Source organism: Schistocerca americana, chromosome 10 (genome assembly GCF_021461395.2).
Source record: "Schistocerca americana isolate TAMUIC-IGC-003095 chromosome 10, iqSchAmer2.1, whole genome shotgun sequence".
Classification (NCBI taxonomy): Eukaryota; Metazoa; Arthropoda; class Insecta; order Orthoptera; family Acrididae; genus Schistocerca; species Schistocerca americana.
Genome location: NC_060128.1, coordinates 145,523,345 through 145,539,597, shown reverse-complemented (window position 1 = coordinate 145,539,597; position 16,253 = coordinate 145,523,345). Strand labels below are relative to the sequence as shown.

Below are 16,253 nucleotides of genomic sequence, written 5' to 3'. Positions count from 1 at the left end.
CGTATAAGTGCGAAGCATTTTTTTTTTAATGTTGGTATTTCCGGTTGCTATGGGTTTATTTATTGATCATTACCTCTCATTTGTAGTTCACTGCTGCTATTTGATTTTACATATTGTCATTTTGTCGTTTTAAGATAGTGGAGTTGTGCACACTAGAAAATGGAGTGCTGAGTAGAGAAATCTGAACATTTCCAACATGTTCTTCTGATTGAGCACAGTAGACGGGTGACAGCAGCAGAGGCAACCAGAAACATGTGATGTGTTTGGAGATAATGCCACTGGACAGAGCACAGCAAGAAAATGGTTTTTTCGTTTTTTTTTATATTAGTGACTCTCCACATTCAAGAAGACCTTCAGATTTTGATGATGATTGTTTAAACACATTAAATTATTTATGTCAGCATGCTCGAGAACTGGGAAAATGTGATGAACTGCGATCATTCCATCAGTGTGCAACATTTGTGCGCAATGGGGAAGAATCAAAAATTAGGTGTGTGGGTACTGAATGCTCTAAGCCAAAATCAAAAAATCTGCGGGTGGCCATACGTGCATCTCCGTTTACTCCTCTTCAGTTCTCTCGTGAACATCAACCATATGAGGTGCTTGGCCTAGCAATGAAGATGAGAACATATAACATTAATATGCTTCATCCAATGCTGTTCCAATAGTTTTATACCCTTCTGTAGTACCCCCTTGAAAGTGCTGCAGAGTTTTGGTGTACAGCAGCAGTCACTTCTTGGTTGGATGAAAAATGCTGACCTGCAAGAAAGATTTTGAATTTTGGGAAGAGTTGAAGTCTGACCCATGGAATAGGTTGAATAACACAATAATTCATAACGCAGATACCACCACGATTATCCCCTTGGGAAGACATTTTTGCGGGCAGTGCATCATTGTGTTGAAAAGACGATTTTTTCTTCAGCAAATCGGGGCTCTTTTTCTTGAATTTTTGCATCAAAATCTGTTAGAATGTTAGAATAATATTCCCCAGTTACTATTTTAACTCTTAGAAGAAAATCTTCTAACAGAATACCTTTTGTGTCTGAGGACCCCAGTGCCGTGACTTTTCGTGCTGATGACATTGTCTTCTTTGGAACTGAAGACCTAGATACTAGCCACTCTTTCGATTGTTGTGTGGATCTGTGTTTCACGACTGTCTTGTACAGATGCAGAAAATTGCCAGTTTTTATGAAAATGTGCCAAAAACTGTTCATAAATTATTGTGTGAATGTATTACTGTCTGCTGTGTATGGGCTTACTACCTATCTTGAACAAAGCTTTCTCATAGGCATTTCTTATGCAGAATGTAGCCAGTACATTCACAACCTTGGCAATGTCACATAGCTTCATATGCTCATCTTAAAGACTGTATCAAACTCTTCTTTGATGATTTGTGGTGTGGTTGCACTTTGTGAATGTCCTTCATGTGGATCATCTTGAACAGTTTCATAGACTCATTTAAATTTGAGTCAGGCATACACATTTATGGACCTCGAAGTACTAGCATCACAGAAGAGCCTCGGATAGGACTGATCTCTGTAAAACGACCTAAGCAAGAACAAGGACTACGGAAGGAAATACAACTAGGGACCTGGAATGTCAGAAGCCTATACCAACCTGGGGCAGCAAAATGTGTAGTAAGGGAGGCGGATAAGTATCAAATTGATCTATTGGCCCTGCAAGAAACAAGGTGGACAGAAACCGGAGCTACAGAAATGGAAAACTATGTCATATTCCATGGAGCCTCAGAAACGAACCACTCACTAGGAACTGGTTTTGCAGTGAAGAAATCACTCTGTACCACTCTCATAGATTTTAAATCAATCAATCCCAGAATCTCATTCCTAACCATAGACACGGGAAAACACAAACTCACATATATAAATTGTCATGCCCCAACCGAAGAAAGCGATGACATCAAAAAAGATATTTTCTACGAGGAATTAGAAACGGTTTTAGACAATGTACCAAGTGAACATTACAAAATTATCCTTGGAGATTTTAATGCGAAAATAGGGAAAGAAGCAGCATTCATGGGGACTATCGGAAAGCACAGTTTACATGATGTGAGCAGTGATAACGGCACTAGTCTGGTTAGCTTTGCGACTGCAAAAGGCTTGTTTATAAGTAGTACTGATTTCGACAGGAAGAGAATATATAAAGGAACCTGGGTGTCTCCAGATGGGAAAACAGTGAACCAAATTGACCACCTAATTGTAGAGAAGAGAATAAAGAAATGGATACAAAATGTTAGAACGGCAAGAGGTGCGGATTGTGGACCAGACCACTTCCTTGTCAGAGGAAGGATGAAAACAATATGGAGAGCCAGGAAGTACAAAAAAATGCAAAGAGTCACTCGATATGACCATGAGAGTCTGACTGAAGATAATATAAGAAGAACTTTCAAGATAGCACTAACAAACCATTTTGAGGCTTTGAATGAAGAGGAAGGAGATACTGTGGTAGATCCGAACTGGAAGGCGATTGCAGAGACCATTAAAGAAACAGCCCAAGAAGTAATCCCAAAGCGAACTAGGGGAAAAAGAGTGTGGTTCAATGAGGAGTGTGAGGGAGCTATCAGGGAGAGACAACGGGCCAAACTACTGTGGATACAAAGCAATATGCAAGAAGAAGAAAAATCGAAGTTTGAAGAAACGTAACGGCAGACCCAAGTCAGATTGAGGAAAGCAAAGAGAAAATATGCTAAAAGTATCATGGAGGAAGCTGAACAAGACTTTCATGGAAATAGGTATAAAGAACTTTATAGAAAAGTGAAAAGTTTTAAAGGAGGGACATACCATCAACACAGATTCATAAAAGATGCCAATGGAAGAATGTTAACAGAAGATCAAAAAATTGGAAGAAGATGGATGGAATACTTCAGAGAATTACTAAACTCTGATGAACCAACCGAACTACTTGAGTTTGATGAACCAGTAACAATAGACCCAGAATATCCTCCACCCACCATTGAAGAGATAAGGAACCAGATTAAAAACCTTAAGAATGGTAAAAGTCCAGGTGAGGACGGTATTCCTGCTGAACTTCTCAAGGCTGGAGACGAAATCCTCTGTTTCAAAATACACAAGCTAATCGAGCAAATTTGGGTAAAACATGAAATACCAAGGAATGAAAGGTAGCTGTGATATGCCCCATATATAAAAAGAAAGACAAATCCGTATGTGACAACTACAGGGGCATAGCGCTACTCAACACCTGTTTTAAGATCTTGCGCTGCTATGCTTGTTTGCGCTGGCCCACAAGGAAAAGACAATGTGTCAATAGCTGGCGATTGAGTGCATATAGTTACAATAGGACATGTAATAGACATAATGAAAATACAAGTAAATACTGGATAAAGGAAATAATTAAACAATATCTATCCCAAACCCTATCATAATGAAAAATGTATGCAAAATAATATGAATTAAATAATTCTGACAATAAATATGTGATATAATTACATGAAATCAAGGAGGAAACAAAAGGGGTATATAAGAAAAAATTAAATAGAAGAAAAGATAAAATAGGCTGCAAACTGAGTGTTGCAAAATCACTCCACAGGTAAGCGAGTTGTAGCTTGATGTACAAGTTCGTTTGCTGGGTGAAACAGAAGAGACATGTCAGTGGCCACAAACATCCATCTGGCACAGATTATACCTCCAGTTAGCGTAATAACAGCACATTCCAAAGTATGGTGACAAAACAAACAATATGTAAGCTCTTTCTCATCCCGTCCGGTAAGTCTCCCCTGACCCATGGTACTGGGTGACTTTCTGAAATCTACCCCTTCTTGTAAACCTCTCCAGTCATTTTGCTTCATGCTTCTTCCTTCCCCCTTGACACTTCTGCTGGAAGAAGGAGCCACTGGTTCTGGAAGCTTGCATAAGTATGACCTCCTTTTGTGCGTGTTCTGCTGCAGCTTGATGAGTAATTTTTTTTATCTGTCCACTTATATTAAATTGTAAAAAATTGATCAGTTTTTGTTAATAAATTTATAAATGATCATATAAATGTTTAAGAAATATCCCTAATTGCAACTGTGCTGATAGTTACGCGTAAGGTCAGGAACATTCTTATTGAGACTGCAAATCTCAAATTCCTGTAACAAGTCGAGTTTTCTATCTTTGGATGCTCTATGCAATATCTCCATAATGTGTCAGATGTTTCAAAGAGCATGGTGTTCAGCATCCAAATGCATTCCAAAAACTGTCCTGTTCTGAAATATGCTCTTTATAGTGAGTTTCAAAAGAACAAACCATCAGATCATCATAAAAATGATCACAGTCACTTTACCTCATTTTACAAACCGCAGGTCTACTGAATTTATCTTTCTTCTGTCTGTCATTACTAATATTACATGTTCTTATTTATTATAACTATATGTCCTCAGGCCCAATCTACCTGCATATTCCCTTATCCTTGTGGGCCAGCGAAAGAACTTGCCCCCCTTCTAACAGTCGTGTACCACAAGTCTCTAGAGGAACCGAAGGTTCCAAATGATTGGAAAAGAGCACAGGTAGTCCCAGTCTTCAAGAAGGGTCGTCGAGCAGATGCGCAATACTATAGACCTATATCTCTGATGTCGATCTGTTGTAGAATTTTAGAACATGTTTTATGCTCGAGTATCATGTCGTTTTTGGAAACCCAAAATCTACTATATAGGAATCAACATGGATTCCGGAAACAGCGATCGTGTGAGACCCAACTCGCTTTATTTGTTCATGAGACCCAGAAAATATTAGATACAGGCTCCCAGATAGATGCTATTTTTCTTGACTTCCGGAAGGCGCTCGATACAGTTCCGCACTGTCGCCTGATAAACAAAGTAAGAGCCTACGGAATATCAGACCAGCTGTGTGGCTGGATTGAAGAGTTTTTAGCAAACAGAACACAGCATGTTGTTATCAATGGAGAGACGTCTACAGACGTTAAAGTAACCTCTGGCGTGCCACAGGGGAGTGTTATGGGACCATTGCTTTTCACAATATATATAAATGACCTAGTAGATAGTGTCGGAAGTCCCATGCGGCTTTTCGCGGATGATGCTGTAGTATACAGAAAAGTTGCAGCATTAGAAAATTGTAGCGAAATGCAGGAAGATCTGCAGCGGATAGGCACTTGGTGCAGGGAGTGGCAGCTGACCCTTAACATAGACAAATGTAATGTATTGCGAATACATAGAAAGAAGGATCCTTTATTGTATGATTATATGATAGCGGAACAAACACTGGTAGCAGTTACTTCTGTAAAATATCTGGGAGTATGCGTTCGGAATGATTTGAAGTGGAATGATCATATAAAATTAATTGTTGGTAAGGCGGGTACCAGGTTGAGATTCATTGGGAGAGTCCTTAGAAAATGTAGTCCATCAACAAAGGAGGTGGCTTACAAAACACTCGTTCGACCTATACTTGAGTATTGCTCATCAGTGTGGGATCCGTACCAGATCGGGTTGACAGAGGAGATAAAGAAGATCCAAAGAAGAGCGGCGCGTTTCGTCACAGGGTTATTTGGTAACTGTGATAGCATTACGGAGATGTTTAACAAACTCAAGTGGCAGACTCTGCAAGAGAGGCACTCTGCATCACGGTGTAGCTTGCTCGCCAGGTTTCGAGAGGGTGCGTTTCTGGATGAGGTATCGAATATATTACTTCCCCCTACTTATACCTCCCGAGGAGATCACAAATGTAAAATTAGAGAGATTAGAGCGCGCACGGAGGCTTTCAGACAGTCGTTCTTCCCGCGAACCATACGCGACTGGAACAGGAAAGGGAGGTAATGACAGTGGCACGTAAAGTGCCCTCCGCCACACACCATTGGGTGGCTTGCGGAGTATAAATGTAGATGTAAACACGTGTAGCTCATTAGTCTGCTTACAACTGTGAACGGGCCACCTACAACTAGACCTAATAGCATTCCTTTACATAATATGGTTTGGTTGACAAGTTAGTGGTATTACAATAGTTTACGTCAATATGGCTGTTGAAGTGGGTCTGTACTCTGCTTTTTTTTTTTTTTTTTTTTTGTATTGACATCTCTGTTTATCTCTTATATCCTGAATACCTTAATTTTATCTCAGTTGGACTTGTCATTATTTTACTGAGATCCATCTCTTACATAAGTCTTCCACTTCATTGTGGTATACACGAACTGTTTTCAGATTTGCGAATAAGCGTAACTTTACAGTTGTATAATGGAATGACACCAATGAAAATTTGTGCTAGATCAGGACTTGAATCCGGATTTCCCACTTACTTTGAGTGGCCACCTTAGCATCAGGCTATCCGTGCATGGCCAGATCCAAACTTCCATATGTTGTCAACCATGTTTCTACAACGTATTGTAATTCCATTATACAGCTAATGGTTACCTGTATTTGCAACTGCAAATAAGTTTCATGTATTTCATAACAGCTGTAGTTGCCAAAGCAGCTGTTCCTTTGGACGTGCTTACATGTCTGAAGAAACTTCGCCTCGTACTTCTGAATGACATCGGCACTGAAATATCATAGTTGTTGTGATGGGTCACAAATTAGTTGGACTCTAAGTAGATGATGAATGACATGATTATTGCATGTGTAAAATGTACAACTTGAAATATGTTGAGTGAAAATGAACGCTTATCTTTCATTGTACAGTTTCATTTTGCTGTGACTGAGAGTCAGAGAGTGGGTACATTTATATACTTTGATAGAACCAGTAGCGGCAAGTTGAAAAAGAGAGGGTTCGAGGGAGAGACGGGGTGATACATACAAGGTGATTTCAAAAATTAAGGTGAGTTTATATTTTTGTGAAAAAATATTTATTTATTCGTCAGTATTCATGTTGTCTCCATCAAAGTAATCCCCTTGAGATACGATACACTTGTGCTAACACTTCTTCCAATCCTCAAAGCACTTGTTATAAGCACTTCTTGGCACAGCCTCGAGTACTTCCAGCGATGCAGTTTTTATTTCCTCAATCGTTGAAAATCTTCATCCTTTCATAGGCCTCTTCAGTTTTTGGAACAGGAAAAACTCACAGGGGGCCAAATCTGGTGAATACAGTGGCTGAGGTGTGATTGTCATGTTGTTGTTTTTGGCCAAAAAATCTCTCACAAGCAACGATGAATGAGCAGGTGCATCATCATTATGCAAAAGCCGTGAATTGTTTTTCCACAGTTCCGGACATTTTTTGCATATTGCTTCTCGTAAATGGCACATAATGTCAAGGTAATACTCCATATTGACCGTATGACCTTGAGGCAAAAATTCATGGTGCAGTATGCCACAGTAATTGGGGGAAGGGGGGACAGTGAGCAAAACTTCAACATTTGATCAAACTTGGCCTGCTGTTTACAGTCTTGGCTCTCTGGGATGCTTCCATTGGGATGATCAGGCTTTGGTTTCTACTTCTACATGGATACTCTGCAAATCACATTAAGTGCCTGGCAGAGGGTTCATCGAACCACCTTCACAATTCTCTATTATTCCAATCTCGTATAGCACGCAGAAAGGGCACCAGTATCTATGTCATAACTGTAAACCCATATTTTGTCACCAGTTATGATTCTTTTGAGCATATCAGGATGATCATTTATGTCATTCAAGAGCTCCTGAGCGACGCTCATTCTGTTCAAAATTGAGAAGTTTTGGAACAAACTTCACTGACACTCGTCTCGTGCCGAAAACATCTGAAAAAATTGCGTGACACGAGCTGACCGATATGTCAACATCCTCTACAACTTCCTTACGGTAATTCAACAATTTTCCAAAACAATTTTCTTCACAGCTTTGACGTTATCATCTGTTGTTGACGTGCTGGGGCGTCCAGAGTGAGGTTCATCATTGGCCATCTTGGAAAAGCCTGTGCCACTTGTAAACATTTTTTTTTTCCTTGCTTAAATCAGAGTCACCATATGCCACTGTCAACATTTCAAGTGTTTTAGAGCAATTGATCCCATATTTCACACAAAATTTGATGCAAATTATTTGCTCCATCTTTTATAATAATAAAAAATTGCCGAGCACACTAAAACATGTCTAATGATGTATGTTGTACACTTGAAACTGAACATACGTTAGGGACATCTGTACCAACACAACAACAACAAAACAAAAATTGATAACTGAATGTACGTTTCTCTCTCAATTTGAAAAGTCACCTTATTTTTTGAACAGCCCTCATATGTGCATATGACAAACCCTTCGTCTCGAAAATATTTCTCTTCTTCACACCTCCTCTGTGTTACCACAGATGGCGTGTCGTTGACCTCATTTGTACTAGGATTGCAGTACATGTGAGGTACCCATTTGCTTCCACCGCCCTGGGTAAGGTCTAGTAAATGTTCACCAACTTGCATTATTCTATTGTGTTGTCCCTCTGTAGAAAACAGCGCAATGTCATGGATCCATTATCTTAAGGCTGTAAGAAACTCTTTAAGTGAGGAACTGTTATTTTAGAAATAATTAAATTTTTTAATTAGTTTGTTTATTCGGGGTGCAACTTGCTTTTTATTAGCAGAACACGAGAAACTGCACAATTAAATTCCACTTTAGAGTCACAAATAATTTCTGTTCTTCAACAAATTAATAAACAACATATTTTCGTAATTACAGCTTTCACATTCACAAATTAGACATTACAAGTTAAGACTTAGCTGATACCGCAGCAGACAGTGTGGCCATCATCCGAGACTGCCGAACCAGCTCTTTTTTTTTACAAACCATGATCACTAATGAAATCTAATTACACGGACTATAGCAGACATGTCTGTCCTCTGACATTGCTGAACCAGCTTTGATCTTACAGCTGAACCACTTCGCCCACCATCCAAGTCAGGTGCGATCTGAATATCATCGAAGTGCTTTGTCTACCTTTTTGTTTCGCAGTTGTTTATTATTCTTCTGGTTATTAATACGTGTGAAATAATGGAATGATAGCACACTATTGCGAGATGCTTTAATTTGAAATGCAAGTAAATACACCTTTAGTTTTTGTAATATTAATAATAGAAGATTACCATTTTCGCCCACACCTTCCAAACGCAGCAGCCAATCATGGAGAAGTAAGATAATTTGGGTGGTCTTTCTCACAATAAATGTACTGAACAAATCATATGTCATTGGTACCTCACACCACATTATGTCATCTTGTCCTGCTGCCTTCTCAACTGCTCTAACAAGAGCTTCTTGTAGCAAAATATAATGGTTGCAAAGCCAGAAAAAATTACACAGTCTAACCCTTTTGATGAAATAGACTGTCATTGGTAATACAACTCGAAGTGCTGTTCAGTGGAAGCTCTTTCCCAGAGCACTGTTGAAAGACACATTTCACAACTATATGCAAGAACTTGCAAATTAACTTGAAGAATCTAACTGATTGTCTCTAACTTTGTCGTCACCTGACACGATACCGTTCTCACTGCTTACCGTGGACCAGGAGTCGACTTGAACATAGCCTGGCATAGAACTGACATCATGTCTGTGTGTCAGGCTGTTTCAAGACACTCCGACGTGAGGAACAGATCTATGGTGTTGACAACCTGCGTCACAGTTGTGGCGCATGCTGTGTGTCTTAGCCTCATTTCATGAGCAGACTCTATATGTGTGTTTATAATGCGTATGTAACTGACCTTTTGCTTGGATTATTACAGTTGGTGCAATCACTTCTGGTACTCTAACGTAGTGCAGTTATGTGGTATTATTCCAGAACTGAAGATGGCTGTTTAATCAGTTGAAACTAGTCAATGTTATTCACTTGCGATTTTGACTATTAAAAGATTTTGTTTGTAAGTTTCTATGATTTACTCATCTTCTATTAATGTATACCTCAACTTGTTAAGTGGCCCTGAAAGTTCTTTTTGATGGACTTGGTGGAACAGAATGAAAGAAAGAAAGAAAGAAGCCAACAACAAAAAATGTATTATGCAGGTCTACCTATCACCTGTAGCATTATTTGCTGGCCTCTCTTTTTTGATAGTGTGGGAGCTCATACATTGTAGAACTTTTGTACTCTCATCTTATTTTTTAACTAGAAAATTGTCTTATTTCTAATACTTTTTTCTCATCACATGGCACACCCAAGTACTGATATATATCAGAAAGTATGGGAAGAAGTGGTAAAAGCTCATCACAGAACATCTATTTAAGAATTTGCGAACCACACATTTCTGACAGTGACACAGTGTTCAGTGTTGTGATGTGTGAAGTTATGGCTGTAAGTGGAAATAGCAGCTGATACACGGTTGTACAGCCTTGCTGCTCACTAATTTTGTGTGTTAAAGTAGACAATATTCTCAAGTTCTAACATTTTTATGGTGCTCAAATAACATGTGCTGTGGACAAAGGTGGTAATATGCAGGTCAAATGAGGGAAAGAAAGACAGCCTGATAAAAAAATTGAAGCACCCAGAAGAGGAGGAGGAAACAAAATGGAACTTCAGAGTGATGAGGTATGTGATGTTATAAAGAGTTATTTGATTACAAAATAGTCAAATTCATAAAGAACTTGACAGTAAGGTCCCACTTATCAGTATGATGTAGCATCCTCTATGACCTGAACATATGCACCAATTCAGTTGCGAAGGGTGTCATAGAGCTTTTGCATCCTCTTCTGAAGTAAGCTGACCCACAACTGTTGTAACTGAATACTTGCTTCAATTTTTTTGAAGTTATTTCTCTTGAATAAATCATATTATTTTAAGTTAATTGTTATCATTTGGTTGCCTGTACATGTTTATCATCATATCTACTGATTTCTGTCCCATTCAGATAATTGTTGCATGGTGCATTTGGTTTGTTTATTGCACCAAACGCTTGTAGATTCTGGTGCGTGGTTATGTTATACAATATCTATTTAAGACTCCTCTTTCTACATAAAAAAGCTGTTTTTGGCTGGCAATAAGTGCTGATAATGAGAAGCTTTTTATTTCCTGAGGGAAAACTTAATATTTCCCAGGTTTAACTGGCAGAGGAACTTTATTTATTTGACATCATACAACTATGTTTGGTACAAGTCAAGTGTAATTTTTTTTTGTAATTCAGTGAGTATCATTGTAAATTTTTGTTTATGTAATAAGATAGTACAGTGTGCTGCTGGCCTGAATAAAAGCTGGGAAAAGACAAGACCGATCAGTCTCTCCCCTCACCCCCAATTGGTTTACAGTGTTTTGTGTTTTACTTGAAAGTGTGTAAATGTGACTTCCCTTGTTATTGCACCAGACTAGTGTTAGTCATAATTTGTTGTTAGTATACTTTACAGAAGTGGTTGCTTCTGCCTGTTAATGTATAAGTTGACTCGATGCACATCCTCAACTTCCTGATTGGCTGTACAGAATACTATGTGTGAATGACAGGAAGGAAGGAAGGAAGAATGATAGTGTATGCAATAAAATTGTTATAAAGCAATAATTTTATTCCAAACATACAGTATAAAGAGACACAATATATCATACATCAAAAGTTATATACAATTGAAGAACACAAAAGTGGTGATTAAATAAATTATATGATATTGAACTATGACATTTCAAGAATACTGTGTAACTGAAATGTGAGCATAATGTCTTTGATTGTTACTGTTGTACATTTTTACAATGACCGTGTAATATGGGATGCGTGAAAAAATGTTTCTTCAGTCAAGGGCCTGGGAATAGCCCACAGAATGGAAATGCAAATACTGATTCTTACTGTAGCTAAATTGTTTGAAAATTAACACTAAGGCAGCCCATGCTTGCATACTGCTGTGGCAGGCACTCTAAAATACACTAGTCAGTCAAAGTTTGGGTGTTAAGAGTTACATTGAGCAGAAGATATACTGATTAAAACAAGATAGTAATAAGTTGCTATTGTGTAGTTATATGTTCCAGTAGTAAGTACATGTATCAGGTCTTGCAATGTTTACAGACCTACAGTTTACTTCGCAAGCATGAGCGGCATGGCACTTTTACTCTTACACCCTTGTAAACATGAAGATAATAGAAAGAGCAAAGATCATGTACATTCAGACAGCACTGAAATTCTTCTGGACAGCACCGTAACTATTTTAAGTAACAAAATGAACATTCACCTCTAATGGTTGGAAGATATTGATTAGTAGCTCATTGTAGAAAGACCCACAGAAATAACATTAATGTGATATAGCCACATATCTTTTAAGAAGCTCTGTCTCATAAGAATACTGTCCAGGTATTGCAGCACTTTATTATAAAATATATTTACAAAAACCTTCCTTTAAAAAAGTTACCCTGATTAGAAATAAGCTCAAATTATTACACTGTATGCTGTAATGTTTACATTGCTGGGATTGCAGTTCTATTGGAACAGACACTGTGAAAATTGCAGTCAAAATATTCTTCAGTCTCCAAGTATATTGCCTGCCAGTTCTGGGCAACTCACTGTGTGCTCTAGGGGCATGACAGACAGTTACAGCAAATTGTTGAGCTGCTTGTATCAGTTTTTGCTCATTGGCTAGATAAAGTCTGTGAAATATACTAATAGCTGTGAAATCTAGTACAATTACAGGGAAAGAGTAGCAGTCACAGTCTAGGTGAGCTGTGTATGTACTGTACGCATACAGCATCATCTTGTGTGGCAGGGAGGTAAGAGAGGTGTGGGCATGTTTCTGACTGTCTCAGCTCACAGCACCCATTTAACACAGACAAGTGGAGTGTAGCCGGCTGCGGTAGCCGAGGGGTTCTAGGCGCTTCAGTCCGGAACCGCCCGACTGCTACGGTCGCAGGTTCGAATCCTGCCTCGGGCATGGATGTGTGTGATGTCCTTAGGTTAGTTAGGTTTAAGTACTACTAAGTTCTAGGGGACCGATGACCTCAGATGTTAAGTCCTATAGTGCTCAGAGCCATTTGATCCAAGTGGAGTAGAGACCTTGAAGTGGCTACTTCTCCCTCAAATAGCTCCTCAGTTGCCCCCACAGTGAGTGTACCCCTCTCTGGTACTCTCACTAAGGAAATAATTCGTGTCTTTATCAGAAATTGGACCCACTCCTTGCTTAGCAGTGAGATGCACTGATACTTAGGCACGAACGCAATAAACGGATTCCGTATTTTAAAAATATTTGTATTTTTCATTTGACTTTCCTCATATGATGTTATTATGTACAGGTGTTGTAATATATATTTTATTCAAGTAACATAAAATCCACCAGGTTACAATGAAAAACCTCAAGTGAATTTTGGAAACACTGATGAAGGGGATTTCACTGTGAAACACTTATTAAAACCTGGAACACTGAAATACAGGCAGGTGATGGACTTTTGTTCATAAAATGAATCACTGTCTCTGTGCCACATAAAACCATTATGGACTTGTATTTTAGCAATTTTAAGGTAAGGGAGAAGTGCTGGAAGAATACAAGTGGCTTGTGCCCAGGTAGCTCAGCTGCCTGCAAAATGGCCCAAGTTGAAGTCCCTGTCCAGCACACAGTTTTAAACCTTTCTTCGTTACTTGCCACAAGACCTGTGGGGCGCCATGTTGTGATGTAAAGTATCACAGGTGGAGGGCAGTTGCCATACCACTGTTGGTCGGGAGCTGTACCCCTCAGCAGCAGCACGGCAGGCACCGATACGATACTATACAACACTACACTACACTTCACTACACTAAGGTAGGTGCCGGAGCACTCTTGACGGCGGACGAGCGGGCACTGCATGTGCTAGAGCTAGCCAACTGCTCGCTAGCTCACTGCGCCTTGCTCTCGATGTGCAGCACGCGCAAGCCCTTGAGCAGCCAGAAGCAGGATGAGAGTAGGAAGAAGGACTGCAGGACTGAGACACGGGGTCCGCCAGTCACGTGCAGGCCCGAGCCCTGGACATAGGCCAAGAAGGCGAGGCAGCGCACCAGCTCCAGCAAGCTCGCATGTGGGCTGTTGTCAAACAGCAGCCCGATAGCGGTCAGTGACGCAAGCACGTACGCCACAAACAACAGCACCACTGCGGGGCTCATACCCTGAGGACAAAATAGGCACTCACTGGCTTGCACACACAATTGTAGCTACAGATCTACATCTACTACTTCAGCTACAGTTACAACTACACCTACATCGTGGTAGATCGAGATCGTGTTTAGATAAAGTAAGTGTGCGTCAAGAAAGGTCTAGCTCTACCTCTAGGCAGATGTAGGACTATATCGAGAGTGTGTATATGAATGTATAAACAACATCTAGAGGATTTTTCAGAAATTCCCTATACAAACTTCTGGTACTTATAGAGGGGAGTGAGTACACAATATTTTGAACAGGACCCTGGAAACATACCGTTTCCATGCTACAGATGCTTGGAAACTTGTTTGTTTGTTAGGTAGGTTTGCAACAGGGTAGTCATGATGGGGATGCCTGTGACAGATTGCCTGATATATTGGACATGTATCTTACCTTTCTCACCTGGTTGGAGCCTCATGTACATGTCTGTGATTGTTGGAGGTGGTAAGCATGTAGTTGTTCGTCATCCACAACATCCCACATGGTGCTGGGAGCAACATTCATTGCACATGCAATTGCTCATGTACTCGTTACAGATTCTCTTCAACGTGATACATTACGGCCTCTTTGAAGCACTACAGTCATGCTTGTTGATGGTGAAAGTACCCCTTACTCAAAGCCATTGCATAAATGGCATTTTATAAATGCAATGAGCAGCTCTTTCATTAATGTGAGCTTTTTGTCATACAGAAGGATCATGTCAGTGTATTCTGCAAATGTGTACTCAACGACACTGATCTAGCACTCACAGACACTTGAATGAGGCTTGAATCAGGCCAGAGAGGTAGGATAGATGTCAAACAACATCAGCCAATACAATGTAACGCCCCTGCGCCGCGCTTGGGGAATAATGTTAAGGCAAGGTTCAAGATAAAAAAAAAAGTTCTGGATAATTGATCGGGGGGGGGGGGGGGGTGGGGGGGGGGGGGTGGCAGCGGTTGTGTATCACAATTGGATGGAGAAGGGAACTGAGGTTGGGTTCAATTTATAGGGTATGTGGCAAAAGAGTGTTTCCACTGCAGGGCAGTGGCCACTAATGAGTGTAATGGGCAGGGGTACTACGAATGTAGTGTGTGGACATTAATTTGGGAATGTGAGTCTCTTGGGAAGCATGCAAGGGGTAAAGAGTGTCTGCCATGTAAACAGGAGATCCTGGGTTTGAGTCCCAGTCAGGGCACACATTTTCAACCGTCCCCATTGATGTATATCCACGCCTGTCAACAGTGTAAGGTCTTGATTTAATTATCATTTCAATGAGATCAAAGAGAAAAAAAATTAAGAGAGATCTGTGGGTGGATAAGTGTGAAGAAGGGGGACAGCTGGTGTGACTAGGTTAGTAGGTGTAAAGTGGAATAGAGAGGAGGAGGAGGAGGAGGAGGAGTCGGGGAGGAAGGGTTTGATGAGTGAGATAAAAGTTCCTGTGGCAGAGGAAGGTACAGGAAATAACATTAGAAAATACGCAAGAGTGATTATTTTGAAGGTACAGGATTAATGATATAGGTGGGAGTAATGTGGGCCATGAAATGCTGCACCAACAATCGGGACAGCCTTGTAGCCGTCTGTTGAGTGCAGCCGAGGCAGTTGATACAGTATGGCTCGTAAGTAGAGTGTGCAGTGCAGTTTGTAAGGTGACAAGAGAAACACAGGAAAGAAGAAAAACAAGGATGGGCACTGAGTATAGTAATGCATTGGAAAACAGTAAGAAAGGAAAACAGCACTGGGTTATGGAATGGAAGAAAGCTCATCAGGAAAATCAAACAATGGAAAATCCAGGTTGGAATGTAACAATGCACACAAACGCAACTCACACATGATCACAGCCTCTGGCTACTGAAGCAAGACTGCGAGTAGGAGCGCATGATGGGAGAAGCATCCAGGTGATGGGGGGTGAGGAGGTGGCTAAAGCAGGATAGGGGTGAGGGGATGGTAAAGTGCTGCTTGTGGGAGTGTGATGTTTTCCTTTGCAACTATTTTCTAATGTATTGCTATAGTCAGTGTCTGTCGTCCTCTCTCTAGCTTACTTTATCTCTCTCGTTGCCTCACAAACTGCACTGTATGCCCTACTAACAGGCCGCTGTATCAACCGTCTTGGCCGCATACAACAGACTGCTACAAGGTCGCACTGATTGTTAGTGTAGCACTTTATGACCCACATTAATTCCCGCCTTATCATTAATTCTGTACTTTCAAACTGATCACTCTTCTTGCATCACTCTTGCGTATTTTCTCATATTATTGCTCCTTCCACCTGTGCCAATACAGGAAAGTTTCCTTATCA

At 40.2% G+C, this 16,253-nt stretch overlaps 1 protein-coding gene across 1 annotated transcript in view; it reads right to left on the bottom strand.

Moving 5' to 3' along the window:
* Positions 1–11,374: 11,374 nt before the first annotated feature.
* Positions 11,375–16,253, bottom strand: part of LOC124552455 (alkylglycerol monooxygenase-like) — a 201,760-nt gene continuing 196,881 nt past the window's right edge. The window contains exon 9 of the mRNA XM_047126732.1: positions 11,375–13,944. Within this exon, the coding sequence (XP_046982688.1) occupies positions 13,678–13,944 (267 nt within the window). The 3' untranslated portion in view covers positions 11,375–13,677. The remainder of the gene's footprint in view (positions 13,945–16,253) is intronic.